This window comes from Uranotaenia lowii, chromosome 3 (genome assembly GCF_029784155.1).
Source record: "Uranotaenia lowii strain MFRU-FL chromosome 3, ASM2978415v1, whole genome shotgun sequence".
Taxonomy (NCBI): domain Eukaryota; kingdom Metazoa; phylum Arthropoda; class Insecta; order Diptera; family Culicidae; genus Uranotaenia; species Uranotaenia lowii.
Window position 1 is genome coordinate 43,448,458 of NC_073693.1, and position 22,332 is coordinate 43,470,789.

General features: G+C 35.1%; 3 protein-coding genes across 6 annotated transcripts in view; 2 read left to right on the forward strand and 1 right to left on the reverse strand.

Annotated features, from left to right (window-relative positions):
- Nucleotides 1-4,784, forward strand: part of LOC129752129 (uncharacterized) — a 96,842-nt gene extending 92,058 nt beyond the window's left edge. The window contains 2 exon segments of the mRNA XM_055747922.1: nt 1,503-2,968; nt 4,401-4,784. Of these exon segments, the coding sequence (XP_055603897.1) occupies nt 1,503-2,968; nt 4,401-4,784 (1,850 nt within the window).
- Nucleotides 1-22,332, forward strand: part of LOC129757383 (obscurin) — an 84,397-nt gene that overhangs the window by 13,840 nt on the left and 48,225 nt on the right. The gene's annotated exons all lie outside the window — the stretch shown is intronic.
- LOC129752130 (obscurin-like) lies at nt 5,581-14,462 on the reverse strand. The gene is made up of 6 exons (XM_055747923.1): nt 14,305-14,462; nt 14,065-14,238; nt 6,321-6,452; nt 6,078-6,254; nt 5,644-5,809; nt 5,581-5,595 (listed from the first exon to the last, which is right to left on the reverse strand). Exons 1-6 carry the CDS (start codon nt 14,460-14,462, stop codon nt 5,581-5,583), a joined length of 822 nt encoding a protein of 273 aa, XP_055603898.1.

The window sequence follows — 22,332 nt, forward strand, 5'->3', positions numbered from 1 at the left end:
GAGAGAGAAGAATTTTCGAGAAAGAAAAATATTGGAGAGAGAAGAATTTTCGAGAAAGAAAAATATTGGAGAGAGTAGAATAATAGCTAGAGAAGAATATTGGAGAGAGGATAATATCTGAGAATATCGGAGAGAGAAAAATATTTGAGAGAGAAAATATTGGAGAGAGAAGTATTTTGGAGAGAGAAGAAATATTGGAGAGAGAAGAATATTGGAAGGAGAAGAATATTGGAAAGAGTAGAATATGGAGAGAGTAGAATATTGGAGGTAGATGAATATTGGAATGAGAAGAATATTAGATTGAGAAGAATATATTCAAAAAATATTGGAAAGAGGGGAATATTGGAAAGAGAAGAATATTGGAAGGAGAAAAATATTTGAGAGAGAAGAATATTGGAGAGAGAAGAATATTGGAGAGAGAAGAATATTGGAGAGAGAAGAATATTGGAGAGAGAAGAATATTGGAGAGAGAAGAATATTTGAGAGAGAAGAATATTGCAGAGAGAAGAATATTGGAGAGAATAGAATATTGGAGAGAGAAGAATATTGGAGAGAGAAGAATATTGGAGAGAGGAGAATATTGCAGAGAGAAAATTATTGAAGAGAGAAAATTATTGAAGAGAGAAGAATATTGTTGATAGAAAAATATTGGATAGAGAAAAATATTGGAGAGAGAAGATTATTGAAGAGAGAAGAATATGGGAGAGAGAAACATATTTGAGAGAGAACAATATTGGAGAGAGAAGAATATTGGAAAGAGAAAAACATTGGAAGGAGAAGAATATTGGAGAGAGAAGATTATAGGATAGAGAAGAAATTGGAGAGCGAAGAATATAGGAAAGAGAAGAATATGGGAGAGAGAAGGATATTAAAGAGAGAAGAATATTGGAGAGAGAAGAATATTGGAGGAAGAAGAATTTTGGTGAGAGTGGACTATTAGAGTGAGAAGAATATTTGAGAGAGAACAATATTGGAGAGAATAAGAATATTGAAAGAATATTGGAGAAATAAGAATATTAGGGAGAGAAGAATATTGCAGAGAAAAGATAATTTGAGAGAGATGAATGTTGGAGAGAGAAGATGATTGGAAAGAGAAGAATATTAGAGAGAGAAGAATATTGGCGAATGAAGAATATTTAAAATACTGATAAAAAAAGTTAGAGTTAAAAAATTATAAAAAGAAAGAAAATAACTAAACAAAAGTTTATGAGAGATGAATATGATCCGAAATAAGAGTAAAAATTTGCAAAATTTTATTGAAAAATAAACAACAGAAAAAGGACCACCAAATTTAAAATCCTTAAATATTGGGAACAGGGACAAGAAGAAAACAGAAAAATAAACTAATTAAGTAAATTGACTGAAAATTCGAAAACAGGAACTAAATTGTAAGAAACTCTTAAGATGTGGACCAGAACGTGAGATATGATAAAGAGAATATATTGAATAAAAAGAGCAAATTGAAAAAAAAAGAAAATTAGGCATCAAGTCTAATCCTGAAGACGACATCATTATCATCGGAGATTTCAATCTGCCTGGTTTAAAGTGGTGCTGCTCCCAAAGTAGCTTCTTGTTTGCTGACCCGGAAAGATCCTCATTCACGTTGCCCTCCAACATCATCCTCGACGCTCTAAGTACGGCCACTCTCCGGCAAATCAACAACATCGTTAACGAAAATGGCCGTTCGCTCGATCTCTGTTTCGTTAATGACGGGTCTCTTTCACCAACAATCGAAGAAGCTCCTGAGCCTCTGGTCAAGTCCGTCCCTCACCACCCCGCTTTGCTGCTTACGCTCGATGTTTCCGGAATTGTCGCCGTTACCGAAAATCCGGCATCCTTCTTCCACGACTTTAAAAGTGCCGATTTTTCTGCGATTTTTCAAACTCTGGACACCATTAACTGGGAATCTGAACTGGACCCTTCTGATCCAAACGCTGCTGCTGTTAAGTTCACTCACATTGTAAACTACATTATCGATCGCCATGTGCCGAAACGCTCTGCAGTCTCAAATCTACGAGCACCTTGGGTCATGAAAGAGTTGCGACAAATGAAAACGCTAAAGAATAAAGCCCTCCGTTATTACACCAGGCACAAGACTCTTCAGGCCAAAAATCAGTATCGCAAACTTAACTCAGCCTATAAAATACTAAGCACGCGTTGCTATCAGAGCTACCTAATCCGGATTCAGCGTGGTTTTAAAACAAAACCTAAATCATTCTGGCAGTTCATCAAGGATCAACGGAAGGAATCCGGCTTACCATCACACATGTTCCTGGATGATACGTCGGCGACTTCGGACCGTGAAATCTGTGATCTCTTTGCACAGAAATTCCGTAGTATTTTCGACTCTGGCTCAATATCCTCGGAGCAGTTAAATAGTGCAACAAGCAACGTCCCTCATTTGAGCACTTCATTTGATAATTTTGCAGTCGACGAAGATACCATCTTGAAGGCTTCCGTGAAGCTGAAACACAGCTATTCTGCAGGACCGGACGGTATACCAGCCACTTTTTTGAAGCGCTGCATATCACATATGCTAACACCTATAAAACGAATCTTCCAAGCATCGCTCAACACGTCTACGTTTCCCTCTATATGGAAAGAAGCCTACATGTTTCCGGTCTACAAGAAAGGCGACAGGAGGAATGTCAACAACTACCGCGGTATTTCTGCCTTATGCGCTATTGCCAAGTTATTTGAGCTGGTTGTTTTAGACCCTATCTTCTCGTACTGCAAACCATATTTTTCTAATGATCAACATGGCTTTATGCCTAAGCGCTCTACGACCACAAACCTGCTGGCGTTTACGTCTAAGGTGCAAGACAGTTTTGCTTCAGGATTCCAAACAGACGTCATCTACACCGACCTGTCAGCCGCTTTCGACAAAGTGAACCATGAAATTGCTATCGCCAAACTCGATCGCATTGGTTTTTGTGGGTCTCTACTGGAATGGTTTCGCAGCTACCTGGTAGGTCGGAAACTTACTGTCCGAACGGGAGAATCCTTCTCCAACCAGTTTTTCGCCACCTCTGGAGTGCCTCAAGGGAGCCATTTAGGACCAATACTGTTCTTAATTTATTTCAACGACGTGCTGTTACTCCTCGATGGACCAAAATTAGCTTACGCAGACGACCTGAAGTTGTTTCATCCCATCTCCGGCCCTGACGATGCCAAGTTCCTGCAGGACCAGTTCAACCTCTTCGCCTCCTGGTGCGATGTCAATTGTCTGCCTTTGAATCGTAGTAAATGCGCAGCAATTTCTTTTTCCCGTAAGCGGCTTCCATCAAATGCAGCGTATTTTCTCGGCGGCGAGGCTATTGCTCGAGTTGAGCACGTGAAAGATCTTGGTGTCATTCTTGACAGACGGATGGATTTCAAGATTCACACCAATTACATCGTCGATAAAGCTTCTAGAAGCCTAGGTCTATTGTTTCGCATGGCGAAAGACTTCAAAGATATTTACTGCTTGAAGAGTCTTTATTGCAGTTTGGTTCGTTCGATCCTCGAATACGCCTCTGCTATCTGATGCCCTTATTACCAAAACGGCTCTGAGCGTATTGAGGCTATCCAACGGCGCTTTATGAGATTCGCCCTTCGTCACCTGAGCTGGCAAGACCCGTTCCGACTTCCCAGCTACGAGAGCCGCTGTCGTTTAATCGACATCGACACGCTGCAAGCCCGCAGGACCGCCGCACGAGCCTCTGTCGTGGCTGATTTGCTTACATCCAGAACTGATTGTCCCGCACTGTTGGAAGGTCTTCAACTCAACATACGACCACGTGGTTTGAGAAATCGTGATTTCCAGCTCTACGTCCCTCTTCGTTTGAATAATTATGGGGCTAACACAGCACTTATAGGTGTAATCAAGACATTCAACCGCTACTCCGAACATTTCGATTTTGACGTTTCGAGGGATGCATTCCGAAGAAAAATCCTTAAAGCTTTAAGTTTTGTGTAGACCATTGTATTTGTAGTGTCTTTAATTTTAATTTTTAATTTTATCATTAGGATCAATATGTGATCTGTTGATGTACAATAAATAAATAAATAAATAAATAAATAAAGTCGAAAGCGGAGGACAAAAGAATATCGGAAAAAAAGTTTGTAATAAAAGAAAAAATAAGTAGATAAATATATAAATAAAAATCATAGCTCGATAAAGAATAATATCACAAAAATTATAGGGAGTTATGAGAGAATAAACAAAGAATAAAAGAGTCTAATGAAAGAAATAGATTAATGAAAGAAAAATAAAAATGAAGAAAAATGAAAGAAAGCGAGAAAATTTGAAATTGTGAAGTAGAGAAAGATGAGGAATAGAGAAAGATTGAAAGAAAGATGAAGATACCAAACATGAAGAGACAACGGTATTTATATAAAGAAGAAAATTTTGTATCCAGAATTTTTTTAATATTGAAGAGATGAGAGAGGAAGAGATGAGAGAGGAAGAGATGAGAGAGGAAGAGATGAGAGAGGAAGAGATGAGAGAGGAAGAGATGAGAGAGGAAGAGATGAGAGAGGAAGAGATGAGAGAGGAAGAGATGAGAGAGGAAGAGATGAGAGAGGAAGAGATGAGAGAGGAAGAGATGGGAGAGGAAGAGATGAGAGAGAAAGAGATGAAAGGGGAAGAGGTGAGAGAGGAAGAGATGAGAGAGGAAAAGATGAGAGAGGAAGAGATGAGAGAGGAAGAGATGAGAGAGGAAGAGATGAGAGAGGAAGAGATGAGAGAGGAAGAAATGAAAAAAGAGGAGACGCGAAAAGAAGAGATGAGAGAAAGAAGGTGAGAGAAAAAGAGATGTGAGAAGAAGAGATGATAGAGGAAGAGATGAGAGAGGAAGAGATAAAAGAGGAAGAGATGGGAGAAGAGAGATAACACACAAATGAGAGAGGAAGAGATGAGAATGGAAGCAATGAGGGAAATTGAGAAAATTTAGAAGGTTTATACTTATTGAGAACGATTCAAAAAGGGCCTAAAATAATAACAAAAATACAATTCATTAATCGGAATGAATTTATCAGGAAAAAGAAGATAGAATAAACTGAGTGCAGAAAAAATCTTTTTTTTTTGTAATTTTCAACGGCTGATATTTTTTTGGTTCTTTATTTTCTAATTGGCATTTCTGATTGGCAAAAATCTCAGAATAAAAAACGAAAGCTACGACATGGTTTATATGAGGGGAATTTAGATTTCAATAAATTTTATAGTGAGTTTTTCTCGTTTCGTATAAAATTTAAAACAGAACTTTATAGGTATTCTTTTCTAAATTTATAGTTCTTTGAAAATAGCTTCGAAGTTTATTACATCTGAGATCAACACTCGATGTTTCAATTCGATATCCTAGCGAGCATGCGCGCTGTTTACTATATTCTGCTTGCATTTTTCAAGACCAGATGGCATAACGCCTGAATCAACAAGCTTTATCCGAAAGCTTGTTTGCTTTCTAGCTCGCCTTTCTCGACTCATTTCATGGAGCTCTGCTTTGAACAGTCCAAGAAAATTGCGGGTTCGATTTTTAATTCGGAATTTTATGAAAATGTTTCTTGAATGTTAATTTATCTTAGTTTTCTTTAAAAAAAAAATCATAAAAGTGACATCTGACCAATTGAAGTATAGATTAACAGTAAATTAAAATTTGGACTTACCATGAAGAAATCCCGCACTGCATCGTTCGCCGCCAGGAACTCCTGCGAAATCGGGGCATCCCGACAGTACCGGACGTGCTTGTCGAAGTCCCGCTCCAACCGCAGAAAGGTTTTGGCAATCATCTTCGGATTGCTCGCGTGGTATTTGACACCCTCGATCAGGACTCTGTGGAAAGGGAAGGTATTCGAAACGGTCAATTTCGTTTTCTAATTAATCATTTTGTTTTTCGCGAGGACAAATGGTTCGAAATGACACAGTTAATGTTTGAGGTTTTTTCAAGCATGCCTTACAGTTGTCAAGTTTAACTGTTATGATTAATGACATCGTTTCGTTGATTGATTTTCCTATTGAGAGTTTACTTTTCGATTCTATGTAAATTTATCTACTGAGATGCAATATGGAAAGTGTAGTGTGTGCGACTAACCGAACTTACGTGTTGTGGAACTCGGCGATCTGGCGGAAGTTGTTGAAGATGTCGTCCTTGTGATCCCGCACCGAGCGGGGGATTTTGTTGTCCGGATTGTCGATGAATTTGATGTAGTTGTCCACCACTAGCTGCAGATCCCGGGCGAATTCCTCCTCAGTTTCGACCAGCTCCCGAACGACGGCTCTGGGTTGGAAATTGGGAAAGATTATTTATGGGTTTACAACTTCAAAACCGAAATCCAGAACTCACTCGCGACGATAGGAGGCATCGTTGGATTTCTCGCCGAAAACGGCCTGTTCGGTGTGCATGATGTCCAGGACCGAAACCGGAACCCAGCCAGCTTTGGCGTTGTCGTCTCCGTCGAAGATTCGTACTTTCCACCTATGGAAGAAAGGAAAAAATTAGGTTACTCTACATATGCTGGAATCTCTGACTTCAATCGAAGAATACGTCTCTGAGAACTGAAATCAAATGCTTTTAATCAATGTAGATTATTGATATTGGTGCACAGGTTACCATTTTTCTAAATATTTGACAAAATTTTAACTGAGCTGAACTCAATCAAAGCTAGATGAAGGCCGAAGATTGAAAATGCTAAAAATATCCTTGGACGTCTGAAGATCTTCTATCCGAAAATTTCGGACTTAAAAGTCTTTAAAACACTTTTGATTGTTAATTTTCCGCCTAAAGAAATTTTCTTGCATGATTCAATGCCGTAAAACCTGTAGTGTGACAATTATCGCCTAAAGAGCTAATACGTACGCTCTTTGCCTTTGTCTTGAAGATTTTTAGTATGAAGACTCTCGGAAAAAGGCCTTTGGTTAAACACTTCGGTCTCAAGAAATTTCGTTTATGACCAAACTACGTTTTCAAAACATTTGGCTTGAAGCTGTTAACGAAAGAGCTTCCGTTGAAACTTTTGGTTAAAAGATCTTTGATTCGAATTATTTTCGTCTAGAAGAGTATTGATCCTTGATCTCCTTTAGTTTGAAGACCATCTACCTTCTGAATATCTCAAGTTTTAAAAAGAAAATCGATCTTAAAATTGAATACAAGTTTCTAAAATCTCTGATTGAAAGGTTTTCGACTTTACGATCTTCAATTTTGAAACTTTCAATCTTAACATTCTCAATCAGATGGCTTTCGGGCCTTAGAACCTCCAAGAGTTCTCTCCTGTTACCCACCAAAAGAAGACCTTAAAACCACCGATCTGGGAACCTTCGGTTCTTAAATTTTCGATCTTCCGAAAGTCCCTGAAAACTACATTTTTTGTTTGTAAAGACCGTTGAATCCATCAGGAGAAGTTTGACCTGTTAACATTCGAATATAAATCAGATTTTTTTTTGGTCTGGAAACCTGCAAAATAACGATCATTTATCCAAACACATAATGGAAGACGTTGGTCTAGAAAAGCCTAAGTGGAAGACCTTTTGTTTGAAGGCCTTCAGTATGAAGAGCTTCAGCATGTAAAATTAAAAATGATTTAGGGGAGATGAGGGCATAACGAGTACCCAGGGCATAATAAGCACTCCATTTTTCTACAAAAGTACGTATTTCCTTCAACAAATTTTCATGAGGACTTGTTTCGTACTAGCTATAGTATTAATTTTTCACCAAAAAAGAAATATCCTTTTCATCTTTACAGAAATATTAAATAATAACCAGCTAGGTTCTCAAGTGACGAAAATATTATAATTTTTGAGCCAATCCACCTCCACCAGGAATCGAACTCGAGCGTACTGATTACTTCTCCGACATCTAACCAATAGGCCAAATCGTCAGACGATACAAGTTAAGCTGTAGCTCTATTTCTCAGTTGACTTCATCGAGTCGAATTCGCTGCTAGATTCCCCGGCAGAAAATGCTCATTATGCCTTCATTAATGGTGCTCATACTGCATCGGGGGTTTCTCATTATGCCTCTACAGTCTACAGTGACTGGTTTTCAGCTTTCCGCAAATTTTTTTAAAATGCATTTTTAAACGTTTTTATCTACTTTTTCAAGTTTCATCCAATTAGGCAATAGACTATTTGAGTGTCTGAAATCAAAACAATGATGTAATTCACATATTACAGCTGTTCTCTATGGTTAAACAAGCATTTTCCTTAAGGTGGCCATTATGCCCTCATCTCCCCTACATGAAGATAGACTTTGACAAACCTTTTTTTTCTGACAGACAAATAATAGCCACTACGGGCTGAGCTTTGTTGTTACGATGTGTAATGCTGGGCTGTTTAAAGTAACAGACAAATAATAGCCACTGTGGGCTGAACTTTGTTGCTACGATGTGTAATGATGGGCTTATAATATAACAGAAAAATAATCGCCATCGTGGGCTGAGCTTTGTTGTTGAGATGTGTAATGCTGGGCTGTGTAATGTAACATTCAAATTACAGCCACCGTAGGCTGAGCTTTGTTGCTACTATGTGTAATGCTGGACTGTGTGATGTAACAAACAAATAAAATCCACCGTGGGCTTAGCTTTTTTTATTGCGCTATGTAATGTTATGTTGTGTAATCTGTTTAGTACACGAATAATGTGTAATGAAATATTGACCCATTAACCACTCAACGGGGGTGCTCGTACTCCTAAATATCGAAAAACTGTGATAGTTTTACTACAGAATGATACTCAGGCCTCAAGGCATACCCGATTATATCAGAGTGATATAATTGAGCCCCCCCCCCCCCCTCCCCCATCGCCCAGGGAACATAGACTTTTACAAAACTTTAACCTTAAAAACTTTCAATCCAAAGATCACCGGTTCGAGATTATGATCTTAGTAATTATTTTTCTTCGAGGTTTAAGAAAATCTTTCAACTTTTTTCTACTCTAAAGACCCTTAAATAGGATTTGAATACATAAGACCTGAAGATATAAAGATAAAAATCATCATTGCAAATACGCGTTTAAAGATTATGTACCTAAAAATCTTGTTTTACACATTCGCTTGGAAAGTCTTCGGCCAGAAGTATTCTGATAAGAAAACCTTCAAAATAATGGTCATCATCTGAATATCATTGGTATGATGACTAACTACATGAAAACGTTTGATATAGAAACATTTCAGATCTAAACCTAAACATCGATCGACAATCTGATGCCCCCATTAAAGCCTAGATTTAGAACCCTCGGCTGAAGACTTTTGATCCTAAAAACATCAATCTGAAGACCATGAAAATGACTCTGAATGGATGGTCTGATGGATGACTTGCTTACAACCTTTCACGGAGAAAAAAGTGTATGGTATTTCCAACAACAATCCACTTATATTTAATCTGAAATAACTGACTGTTTTTCGACCAACTATAAATATCAAAATTTTAACAATACATATAATAGTCAATCTGATTGATTGCGTTCTTTTAACAATATCTATATATAATACATTATGGATAGATAGATGATTAATTTTGTACATCCAACAATAAATATAATAGATTCAACTATAATGTACGATTGATGTCATACATTCAACAATAATTATAGTAGATTCAACTATAATAATATGATTAATTTGATTATGAATATGATTTCAACTGTACTGATATGATTGATGTGTTTACAAATGATAGATTCATGATTGATTTAATTATAAATATGATAGATTCAATTTTATTTCTATGATTGATTCAATGAGGCCAACTATAGATAAATATTGTTAATTTATATTCTGTTTATATCTGAAGTTATCATATCTTAAGATGTTTTTTTCAGGAAAATTTTATGGCTACGTTTTTTTTTTAATTTATTATTTCAGCATTTCGCGTCTAGTTCGTTTTAGCCGCCACGATATTAGAAAAGCTGATAGGAAATCTCGATATCCATGTCTTGGTTCCTTCGCTGTTGTTCTTTTTGCATCTTGATGCGTCTTAACAAATCGGTCCCGAAAGACGTTTTTAGAAGTCGGTGCTTTTGCAACCGGCGGAGATTGACCTTGTGGGAGGAAAATTCACTCAAGATCAGGACATCCATCTATCATTCGCTATACCGACCTTACTGACTTACGAATACTAGTTTCCTGTGGGATTCTGCTAGGATCACGTATTGCGGGCAGCCAGAGTAGGTGTGTCTTTCCCAATTCCAGGAACTGTCGGCATACTACACGACCGCTGCCAGGAACTGGTAGAGGAAAATGTTTCCTGTAATTGCCGGCTGAGCTCTAAAAACAGCACCCAATCGCTGCTGGGAACACGTAATGGGCTCACAATTACGATTTTTTTTAAATTTTGCTGATGAACACGAATCAAGCGCATTCAATCAAGCATAAAATATATACTGGAGTTTACTATATTTAAAGTTCAATGCCTAGAATGTACCATACAAGTGTAGTTGAATGAATTAATTGAAACAATCAGAAATTTATAGTTGAATCTATCATATATGTATAGTTCTTTGTGAGAGATCGATCAGAAATGTATAGTTGAACCTATTATATTTTTAGTACAAAGCCTAATATCAACCATACAATTGTAGTTGAACCTACCAGTTGAACAGTTGAATCAATTATACCACTACAGTTGATTCTATCATATTCATAGTTGATTGCGTAAGGCCAATCAGCAGTTTGTAGTTGAATCGATTATATATTTATAGTTGAATGTGAAAAAATCAACTACACGTTGATGATTAGTATTACTAGCTGAAATAATTGGAACAACAGTCGTGTTTATCCTCCGTGTTTACTTAACGAAGATAATTCGATGAATCGTAAGTAAAATTTTAAAGACTTTCTTTTGCAAAAAAAATTGGCAGAAAGAAAATTCTCAAGGATATGTAGGTTCTTCAGTTTTATAATATTTTTTGTTCAGGTAAAAATTTACCTTTTTTAAAGTCTCTTGACTTAAGAAAAGATTCTATATCCTAGACCGAACGAAGATTTTAAGATTGCAAAATCTCATGAGATTGAGATTTTTTTGATTGAGATTTTCCCTTTTTGACTCTCAGTGTGATGTTAAATTATCTCATCGTAAGCATCACAAACGGTTGTTGTTTTGAATGTTAACGTTTTCTCAGTCTGAAAGTCACAAGCAGAAAAACTACTTTTTTGAGGGCAGAGATTTCCAATGAATTATTACGAAGGAATAAGGAGTAATGTTTGTGCAAACTCTTGAACAATGAAACTTGAAAGTCAGAACTTACACAAGTTTTCCAGTTCCGAAAAAGCTGAACTTACCAAAACTTTTTGAAACACTGTCAGTTGTATTTACCTGTTGAATGCAAAATGCTAGTTATACATTTTCAAAACACCTTCCTACAAACACCTTTCTACATACTTTTACAAATTCATTTTAAACAGGTAAATGATAAGAAATCTTGACTTTCTTTTTTATTCGTAGTTTGCAAATGAATCTTTCATATTACTGAATGTTGTACAATTAGTGCTTAAAACATTATTCTGGTGCGATAAGTCTCTCTTTTTTCTCTGGGAGTGATAAGTCTCACATCTTGTTCAGTAGGTTTAAGACATGCAGCTTATAATTTTTATTTCCCACAGTAATAAACTTTTAAATCTATAAAAACGTTGCCTCATTTTTTTGCATTTTTACTATAGTAAAGAATCAGAAATCACACTTTTTATAAAAAAAAACAAAGTTTTCCAGGAAATCATTTTAAATTACTCATCACAGTAAACTTTGAATAAAATAATCAACATCTGAAAAGTTATTTGAATATTATAAATATAAGGAAACACGTTTGGAGTCGAAAGTCTCACGAAGGTATAAATGGGTCCAATATTCATTAAGATTGTTGAAGATTTTTTACATTTGAACATCGGAACAAAAGTTTAAAACCTACCAATAAACCATTCCGATAATAACGCCTGGCACCCCAGCTTTTGAAACGAGCTGGAATCGATAACATGTGAAAAGAATTCATTAGCCAAAAACATAGAATAAAAAAATAACAAAATTTTTTTATCAAATGAAAGTAACGGCTTCTATCCAAAAGGAAAATCTTTTTTATTTTAGTTTAAAAAAATCATTTTAATAGTAATTCAAGCAATTTGATGAACATTTTCACTATAAAATAAATGCCATTTTTTTAAACGTTGACACACTAATCTTTTCCAAATGTTCTATCAACTCGAGTGATGTTTGAAATTCCCTGTAGGAAGTTTCTGAAGTAGAAAACATGGCCGTGTCACCAAGAAATAGGATATATTCGGCAACCAATTGCTCCAAAATAATTCTATATAATAATCATGATTGTACTGTACGCTGGTTTCTTTTTAAAACGCTTTTAGTTGTGAACGTTTATTAATGTCGCGGTTATAAAAACGAGAAAACTGCGAAAAAAATGGTGTCATCTATTAAAATGGCCCTTTTGGCCAATTCGACAGAATTGATCATATCCAACCTAGTTGACCTTGTAGCATCATAATGGTCAATAAATTCCAATCCTCGCATTAATTTACGTTACAAATTCAAAGGATTCGATATAAATTAAGCTTTCAGCAGTAATATCGTAAAAAATAGTAGGGTAAAAAATGGGGATAATAGCTGATGATTTCTCTTATGGGATGACCAAAACAAATCTGAAACCGTGATTTTTTTTTCTCGATTATGATGTTCAGCGAATTTCGTTTGACGTCGATATCATTGAACGTCACAACGAAATTCCTTGTGCTGCTTAATTGATACTCATTACGGTGACTATCAATTTAAAATGATAATCGGAATTCTCGCAACTCTGATTTGAAGATTGTTGACGCCAAATCACTTTTGAACTTAATAATACCTTTAAGCCATCCCCGATCTACAAGGAGACTCGTAGCTTTAAAAAGTCCTTCAACCCCGAAGCCATCTACAGCTTTGAAGAGATTGTAGTCTCTAAAGGCACTTTCGTCCCAAAAATACCCTCAGTTGGCCTAACACGATCCCCGTCTTTTGAAAGACCGTGGTTCAAACGGAAACTTCTGCCCGAAAAAGATTAACGGGTCTTGAAAGACTATCAGCCTTCTAGAGACTCTTGTGGCCTTGACAAGACCATTGATCGCTTCTTAAAATATTCCTCAGTGTTACACGGATACTTTTGGTATTGGTACTCGTACTTGTATAGAACTTTGATCATGACAAGATCCCTGTGGCCTCGACGCTCGGTACTTCAGTGCCGAATTGAGACCACCGAGAGTTTGAAGAGTTCGATTTTTCGGAAACTCTCTGTTCTTGACTCTAAAAATGGTTGAACGAACTATGGACCTTAGCAGACGTTTTTGCCTTGGGACGACTTTTTTGCCTCGACCGAAAGAGATTTTCTTCCCTAAAGTGACTCCATTACTAAAGCAGACCTCGCTTTCAAAAATACCCTCAGCTCTGAAGAAGCCCTCGTATCTTTGGAAACTTTTGGCTTTTAATTTTTTTTTTATTTTGTGGACCATCAGCTCCTCTCAAAATCAGTTTCCCGGTCCTGGAAAGGCAATTGCGAATTTGAAAATACCTTGGTCTAAAAAAGAACTTTGACTCTACAAAGACTATCTCTCTATCCAAAGAAGGCCTTTGGTTCGGCAAAAATAAACACTTCATTTTCACATAAGGGACACCAAGTCTTGATCTTCCTTTTTTAAAAAAAAAACTTCAGCCCAGAAGAGACCCTTGACCTTGATCCTCGAACTTTTGGGTTGGAAAAGACCCCGAATTTTTCGTCCTGCAAAAGACCCTTCCAGCCTTACGGAAATCCTTGTACACACGAAGAGACTATCGACGTCTTAAAAATTAATCCTATGATTCAGAAAACCCTCGATAATGTGAAGATACTCAATCCTAGATAAACTATTCACCCAAGAGATACTCGATTCTAAGAGAAATCTTCCAGACAAACTACAAAATTATGTAAAAAGTCGCAAAAGTGTTTGAACAATCCGGCTCGAAGGACCAAATTTCACCTGAATCTCTATATTTTTCTACTGGATTCATGAGTTTTCTTCAGGATAACTGAAGTAGTTGGGTAGAATTCAATCCCTTCACTATTTCGATGGATATTCCTACTCACTTTTCGTTCGGTTTCGGCTGATACTGCGGTGGCTGGGGGCTCACGCTTCGCCGCGCTGCATGTGAGCTCTGGTGATTTTTCTTCGGTTTGACTGCCAGCTTGTGCTTGGAGATGGAACTATCGAGCAGGCTTTCCGTTTTGCCAACATTAAGCTGCGGATCCAGCTTCGGTTTCCTTTGAAAATTTTAAAATTAAAAATTAAATTATGTTTTTTTTTTGGATTAAATAGAATAAACCTACTTTGCTGATGTGGTTTTGGCCGCTGCTGCTGTTGCTGCTGCATGTGCATTTCCGGACTCGCCCATGTCCAGCACCTCGACTAGATCTCCGACCCGTAATGAAATGGAATCCGGCCCCTCGGCATCGTAATTTTTGTTCACCACTAGAATGTCATACATCTGCGAGGTGGATAAACGTCGATAATAAAATAATAAAAAATAAATAAAAAACTATTAGTAAGGCGAAATTTTTTTTTCTTTCTTCTAAATTTTAGAATGGTTTTTTTAACATATTCATTTGAACAAGACGATCAACAAGTTTAACGCTAACTCTTTATTCAAATTTTTAACTGTGATACAATCTTACTCATTCTTTATTTTGATTATCCTTTTTTTGATTTTTGAGAACATCTCTTTCGGCAGATATTGAAAAAAAAAACTAGATTCATAAATTTTCTTATTGTGTTTTTGGCATATACACTTGAAGATTGTTATTAACATTCGTTACCTTTCCTATTGATAAAAACTTATAATAGAAATCCATTTGAATTCGCCAGCTAGTTTGAATGAAAATGAAAATAAAAACTCCTAGAATAATTTCATAATTTAATAAGATTGCAAGTGAATTTTTGCATATCAAGTAGGAATCTAGTCTAGCCAATAGATTTCTACTAGATATGTAGCAAAAATTGCACCTGCAATTTAACTGAGCTCCATAAAAATGTCTGAATTTCAAATTCCAAACATTTGAACTCGCATATGAAGACGGTATTTTACGGCCAGCAGACAGTGAGGTGTCAATCCCCTAGCCTGTTGTTAATGGAACGTGTTTGTAAACATCATCGGTCCGCGATTTAACGCCAAACAATTACATGTAGATATATCCAACTACCTCTACCCTCGAATGAGAATTGCTTAATGGGCCACAAAGCTGATGATTCGGTCCAAATTAGAGAACATGGACCACCGGCAATAAAAAAATCAAGAAAATTCGGTCATCAAAATTTCTCAACTGTTTAGATGTTTTTACAAATGTCACACTCGATTTTCCATAACGAGCCGTTGCATTTGGCCCGGAATCATTCGGTTTTTTTGCTTTTCTGCTCGTGAAATTTGTGATTCATTAATTGATGATGGCTGTGCTAATTGACTGATGCAATTCACGTTAACGGACATTTTAACACCATTGGGAAATTATTCTGATCGTTAAATTACTTGTGTTAGTAGTTAAATTTATTTTTGAAAATTCAATTGAAAAAGTTATAATGATTTCTGAGGGACAATTTTGATTCTCAACAACATGAAGACAGCAAAATGTTTTGACTTATGATTCGGAGATATTTTTTTATTATCTGACGGGATTGCGCCGGAGGTCTTCAAATCTTCTCCGAAATTCAAAATTTTGTTCATTTTACCACTTAAAAACCCTTTTTTTCAGATTTCTAACATTTTTATTTCTCGAGTTATGTAGATTTGATTAGATTTTTTTAATAAAACCATATTTCAAAGCTAGATAACTCTGTTATTTTTGATCGGAAATCATAATATAGCACATAAAAACGCAATGAAATTTTATCACCTTGCCAAATAAAATAGTTCAACAAATTTAAGTAATGACCTTAACATAATTTTTTTTGAATAGGCTTTAAATGGTGTCTAAAAGTACCATCTGCATCAACAAATATTCTCCTAAAACGATTTCACCATTTATGAATATACATCTAACGATTATAGGTAGAATTTAAATTCAATTCTTCTACAAAACCAGGAAAAATAGTTTTTTTTTTGATAAATATAGGATCTCAGTGAAACTTCTTGTTTCTTTGAAGAGATCTTATTTACTTAACTCTAAGGCGTACATCTTTCAAGGATATTTTGGCTAGCATCTTACAAATGCTAAAACCACCAGACCACAGAAAGAGTACTATGTGTGCCGTGATCGGGATTCGATCTCATGGACTCTGGCTTAGAAGACTGGAATGCTTTCCTCTAGGCCACGTCCGGCGGCCTTTTTTTACCTGTTTGGAAAAGTAGTTTTGTTCCCACATTGTTAGAAGTGCGCGCTACCTAAGAGATTTATTATAATTATTTCTTTCATAACTTTTAAAGGTATTGTTGGTCCACTTTGCTGTCTTCATATGAAAGTTGCATCATAAATTGGGCTATACTCAATAGTGTTTTTTTTGCAGAATATTTAGTAATGCAGACGTAACTTTTAGAAATTATTTAAAGCTTATTTAAAATTTTCATGTTAAAGGTCATTACTTAAAAATTTTGAAATATTTTATTTTAAAAGCTGCGTTTAAATGTGCTTTCTTATTATTTTCGATAAATAAATAACAAATTTCTGTAGCGTTGAAATATGTTTTATTTAATATTATTTTATTTACAAAAATATTTAACCGAATTTAACTCGAAAAATAAAAATGTTAAAAATCCTAAAAAAAGGTGTTTTTAAGTCGTAAAAATGAACCAAATTTTCAATTATGAGAAGATCTAAGGACCCCCGGCACAAATTGTCAGTTAATAAAAAAAATTCCCTCCGCAGAAAATCAGAAAACAATAGTTTTCTCCAAAACTTACAACTGAACGCTAGTTGACTCGCGGGCCACATTTGGCCCTCGGCTGTCTTTTGTGACCCGCGATGCTCTTTTTGAAATTACCATATTCTCAGAATTGAATGTTTTTCTTGGTTTATATCATTTGAAAAAAAAAAAATACATGAATCTTCATCAACTTCATTCGAAATGAAAGTCACGGAGGAATCTCCTTGATTTGTTATGATGTAATTTTACAAAAAAGATTACAATCAGTGAATAAAGGATCAATTACAATTCCAATAAAAAAACATGAAATTTTAAAATTCTACAATATTTGACAGATTCACAGGGGAACAGCATTTTTGCTGCCTATGTTTTAATAACTGATTTTAGATGATTGTGACGTCTTGAATATAAATCATTTGTCAGATTTAATCTATCATATCTAAATTTAGTAATATAACATGTGAAAAATTTAAAATATATCACTGTTAAGTCAAATTGATCTTTGATAACTAATAAATAAATTGATAAACCTACGTGAAAACTGAACCAGATTTTGAATCTTTTCGTTTCAGAAGATATCCTTAAAAAATTAAATTTTATAATTTTTAAAACTCGGAATAGATAAGATTACAACTATTTCTAACATCATTCAAGAAAGTCTTTGAGTATTTGATATTGAAGATTTTAACTTATTTAACAACTTTTTTGCAGATTGCGACAGGAATCGACTTATGCTTAAAAAAATATCAAAGAATCGAATTGGCTAAAATCTTTTTTAAAATTCCGTCAAATTTTGCAGGATTGGAAAAAATTGACAAAAAGAAAACTACTGTATCTTTTTTTCTCAGATGACAAAATCAGTCGTGGTCTTTTGAAAAGTCGTTCATTGGATTAAAATTTTTTTTTTCAAAATCTTTGAAATGTTCTACTTATAGTCTTATTGTGGACGTTTCGGCTTCTCAGTCAAAATATAATTTAGAAACAGTACATTTACTTAATGTCCTACAATAAGACTACATTCACCAGTCACAAATCAACCATCGTTCTACTTATAGTTTGCCAAAAAAGTGCACAGATTTATTTAATGAATTTTCAAGAGTTATCTCGAAAACAAGAGCTGATAGAAAAAAACTAATTGCATTGGAATAATATTAGTAAAAATTAGCTCTTAAAGTCTTTGCACTTCGGAAAAATGTAAATTTTGATGCTTTGTGTCATCTGAATTTTCCATCACATAATCACACATTCTATAACATCACCAGAACTCTAATAAAGCTGACATCTGGCTGTTTTGGCTAGAAACGTCATCATTGCAATTTTTTTAAACCTCGATATAATCATTATGTTTCAAAATTTTGGTCACCAAAGCTTTTATAAAACGTGAGTAATTTTTGTTTTTTTTCGGTTTAGTGAGTTCTCAGAGTTTTTTTTTTATTTTTCCCAGCAACCTGATGGTTGATGAATGATGATTGCATTATTGAAATATGTATGATCTGGTAAAATTATTTCAAAATACTTGACATTGTGAATCCATCAATCAAGTCATTTTGTGCCTTTTGATTTTGAGAAAACATGGCGTTAGTCTATTTAATGCTTAACAGCTTTATGGTCAGATAAATGGCTACTTAGTTTTATTATGGTTTAATGAGAGCCATATAAAAAGCTATAATTTGACGTTTTTCTCGCGAGCCTACCAATTACACGCTTAGGATGAGTTCCTCATTTCTGAGTTGTTAATCATTAGTACAGTAAATGAGGAGACTTTTGAATGAAAAGGGATTGGTTGTAATTGAACCGTGGAATAAACCATGAGTGGAAGTCGATTTTCGTTGTCTGACGCCATCTTCAAATCCAAGATGGCGGCTTTCGCTGAACTTTAAAATGTTGTAAAGTATTCGAAATCGTATGAAACCCTAACCATATTAGTTTTGGGTGAAAGGGCTTAACGAGTAGAAGTCAAATTTCGCTTTCTGACGCCATCTTCATATCCAAGATGGCGGAATCCTCTCAACTTTAAATGCTGTAAATGACAAAAAATCGCATTAAACCCAGAGATGTTAAAATCGCGAGTCTACATACTCGCACTTTGCCCTTCTTTGCAGAACGATTTTATTTCGTTAAACTCAATCTGCAATGATGCTATCTAAAGTTCAACTCGGAAAGCATCAGGAAGTAAGCTTCGGGTAAACTCGGCAGGAGTAAACAGCAATCGGGGGAGAAACATCAGCGAAGCAAACGAACAGTTCAGCGAATTAAAGAAAAAATCGTTTTCGTTCGGCAGCCGAACACATCAATCGGACAACGCATGGGGGCGTGGCTAAAAGTGATAGATACAAGGGAACGGGAAACGAGCGAGAGAAGGGTGCGAGGAATGTTAACTCGGTCCGTCGGGCAACGATCGCTCGTGAGCATTCGTGTACGGTAAGCTTCGTTCTGTTGTTTCATTGGTGTGATTTTATTCCTGCGAGGAGGGGAAAACATCAACTCGGAACTGTTCTCTTCGTTTTGTGTGCAATCACGTCATGATTGGAACGAAGATAAAATCAATCTGCACACAACAAGTTAAACTCGGAAAAAATCAGCCGAATGATTCTTTCCGAGGCGAGTTTAAACACCGCTGATTAAACCGCCACTATATGGGTATTGGATGGAAAGGCAAAACTAGATGAAGTCAAATTTTTCCTTTCCGACACCATCTTGAAATCCAAGATGGCGGCTTCCGCTCAACTTTAATGCTGTAAATAACTAAAAATAGCATGAAACCCCCACAATATGGCTATTGGGTGTAAGGGCTTTACTAGAAGGAGTTGAATTCCGCTATCTGACGCCACCATTAATCCAAGATGGCTTTGAAAATAAAAGCGGAAGCCGCGATCTTGGATTAATGATGGCGTCGAGCAACAATTTTCCTACTATTTGGGTCCTTTCACTCAATACTCATATGGTAAAGATATTCATACCACTTCCGATGATTGGAAGTTTTCAAATTTTTTTATATATTTTTTTTTATTTTAACCCAAAACCAACACACATAACTTATCGAAAATGTGTAGAAATGGGAATTCAAATATGTGATGTTCAACTTGAGCGTGTCCTGTTTTGAAATCTTGATCGAGAACTGTCACTAAGTTTTATGGCGGTTCAATAATCAAGCACTGAGTGCTATTATAAAACATGCAAAGGAAAGCTAGAAGCAAACTTCCATGTTTGTGTTTTATTGTAATTTTAACAGAGCATTCATAACTCTTTCAAAGCAACTAAAACAGTATATTAAAAAAAATGCTTTTTAGCGTTTTCAAAACTTTTAAAAAAACAAATGGTCGTAGCAAAAACATAAGCATTTTTAATGACTATAATTAAACCGTCATAAAACGAGATGTACAAAAAAATGCCATAATAAAACTGCCTAATGCTATTTGGATTATTCTGTGTTACTTGGGTCGCGACTTCTAAACATCATTTTTCTAAGTCGCCGCTAATAAAAGTTTTTTTTTCTACACCCTAAGGTATTATTTGTAGGCTGAGCCCCCAGAACCCCAGACGAAGTTCAATCATGGGTCGCCCTAGTGTACACTCATGTTTTGGCAATTTTTTTGTTTTACCGAGATATTTGATATGTGTACATGTGTACACAACATTAAAATAATCTCAATAGCGTATCAACTGTGTAATTCATTCAACTGTTAAAAAAAAATAATTCAATGGGAAATTCTCAAGACCGTAAGAAGGCAAGGTTTCGGAAAAAATAGGAAAAAATTGGGTGTACACTTATTTTTGGGAGTAACTGTGAATAATCAAAATGCAGTTCCAACTGAAGATAATTTTCAGGATTTGACAAATAAAATGAGGGCTAATGACCGAATTGATAACATCTCTTTGAATAAAAAAAATATAGAAAAAATCGACAAAATTGACTGAGATCTGTAATATAAGCTTTAAAAAAAAATCCGGCATGACTTAGGAAGAATTCAGCGTTAAGAATTATACTTTAAAAATGCTATCAAGATTGGCAGAGTTCCAAAATATATCTCTGAGAATCGTTTCAAAGATACAGTTATGTGATTGATTTTGTTTATTAATCTTATTTGCGATTTTCGTTATGAATTTTGACTCGGCTGAATTTTCAATCCGGATCTAAAAACTGCTTGATGATTTCAACTTCCAAATTAGGCTTGCCGTGGAGGGGGGGTGGGGGGTGGGATTTATTTCTATGATATTTGTTGTACAATTTAAGTATATATTTAATTATTTATTTTTAAGTTTTATTCCATTAATATTTTTTAAATAAAAAATAGTAGGTAAATCTTATATATAAAAATGGAGGCGTTTTCTTTGTAACACCATCACGTATGAATAGTCGGTCGTAATGAAGTGAAATTTGGTATCCGAGTGTTTTTCGGGCCAGTGATGGTTTGTATAATAGTTTCAAGAATCTCACTTTTTATGGAAGGGGGGCTCCTATACAAAATCAACTAGAAACGGGACAAAACTGGAACAACTTGAAGACGATTTTCACGAAAACTGATTCACGAGCACGAAGTAGTTAAAGAGCTGTATACATTTTCTGACGATTTCTTAAGGAACAGGTAAACGAAGTTTAGCGGGTCAGCTAGTTTTAAATAAAAATCCTACATTTGGAAAAAAAGTATTTTTTAAAGAAAATTTAATATGTTTTTTTTTAACAAATAACCACTTTATGCTTAGATCAAATGAGATAAATCTACACAACCCTTGGAAAAATTAAATGTTTTTCTCATCGATGAAAATTGTAAATCAAATTTTCAAAATTAAAAGAGGTACAAGTTTGATTCTTGCAAACTTGAGGCAAATTTAAGATTTTAGTTCGATATTTGGCTTTTCGCATTAAAAATCGATTTCATGAATAAAACTTTGTAGTTAATTTAAGAGAAACAAAAAATCAGTTTTTTTATTTAACAAAACTTGGAAATAACCTCGAATAAGTTTGTGATTTTTAGATGAATTGTGTAAACAAACTGACTGTGATTAGAAATTAAAAATTTAGCCCAAAATCAATATCAAGTCTATTATCTCCTGCTGCTTGAATTCCTTAATGAAATAGTCATCTTGATTTTTTTTAAACTGAACTCATTTTTGAGCTGAATCTGAATTTTAAATAATGATTCGGAATCTGAATTTTGAACCTGAATCCAAAATTTGAATTTTGACCCCGTTTGCGAATTTCAATGCGGATTCTGAAATGTGCAAAAAAACTATTTCTGTATCAAAATTGCAGGTCCGAATTTGTAAATATGATTCAAGAAGTGAAATTTGTTTCTGGATCCTCAATAATGAATCGTTAATTTAAATTTTTATGTTTTGGGTTTGAATCTGAATTCATTGGTTAATTTTTTTCTTTTGAATAGGACTTGTGTATTCAAATAAAAAAAAATAATATTTCAAATGATCAATCTGATTCTGAGTTGTTAATTTTGGATCGCCAGTAAAGTTGATATTTTTCATAAGATTTCAGTTTAAGATGGTTC

What these genes read in the sequence shown, in the direction of transcription:
- LOC129752130 (XM_055747923.1), bottom strand. Translation starts at nt 14,462, where the DNA reads ATGTATGACATTCTAGTGGTGAACAAAAATTACGATGCCGAGGGGCCG. An exon ending in GCCAAAACCACATCAGCAAA is followed by an intron (nt 14,239 to 14,304) that starts GTAGGTTTATTC and finishes AAATTTTCAAAG; the next exon opens with GAAACCGAAGCTGGATCCGC. An exon ending in CAGCCGAAACCGAACGAAAA is followed by an intron (nt 6,453 to 14,064) that starts GTGAGTAGGAAT and finishes TTTCTTCCATAG; the next exon opens with GTGGAAAGTACGAATCTTCG.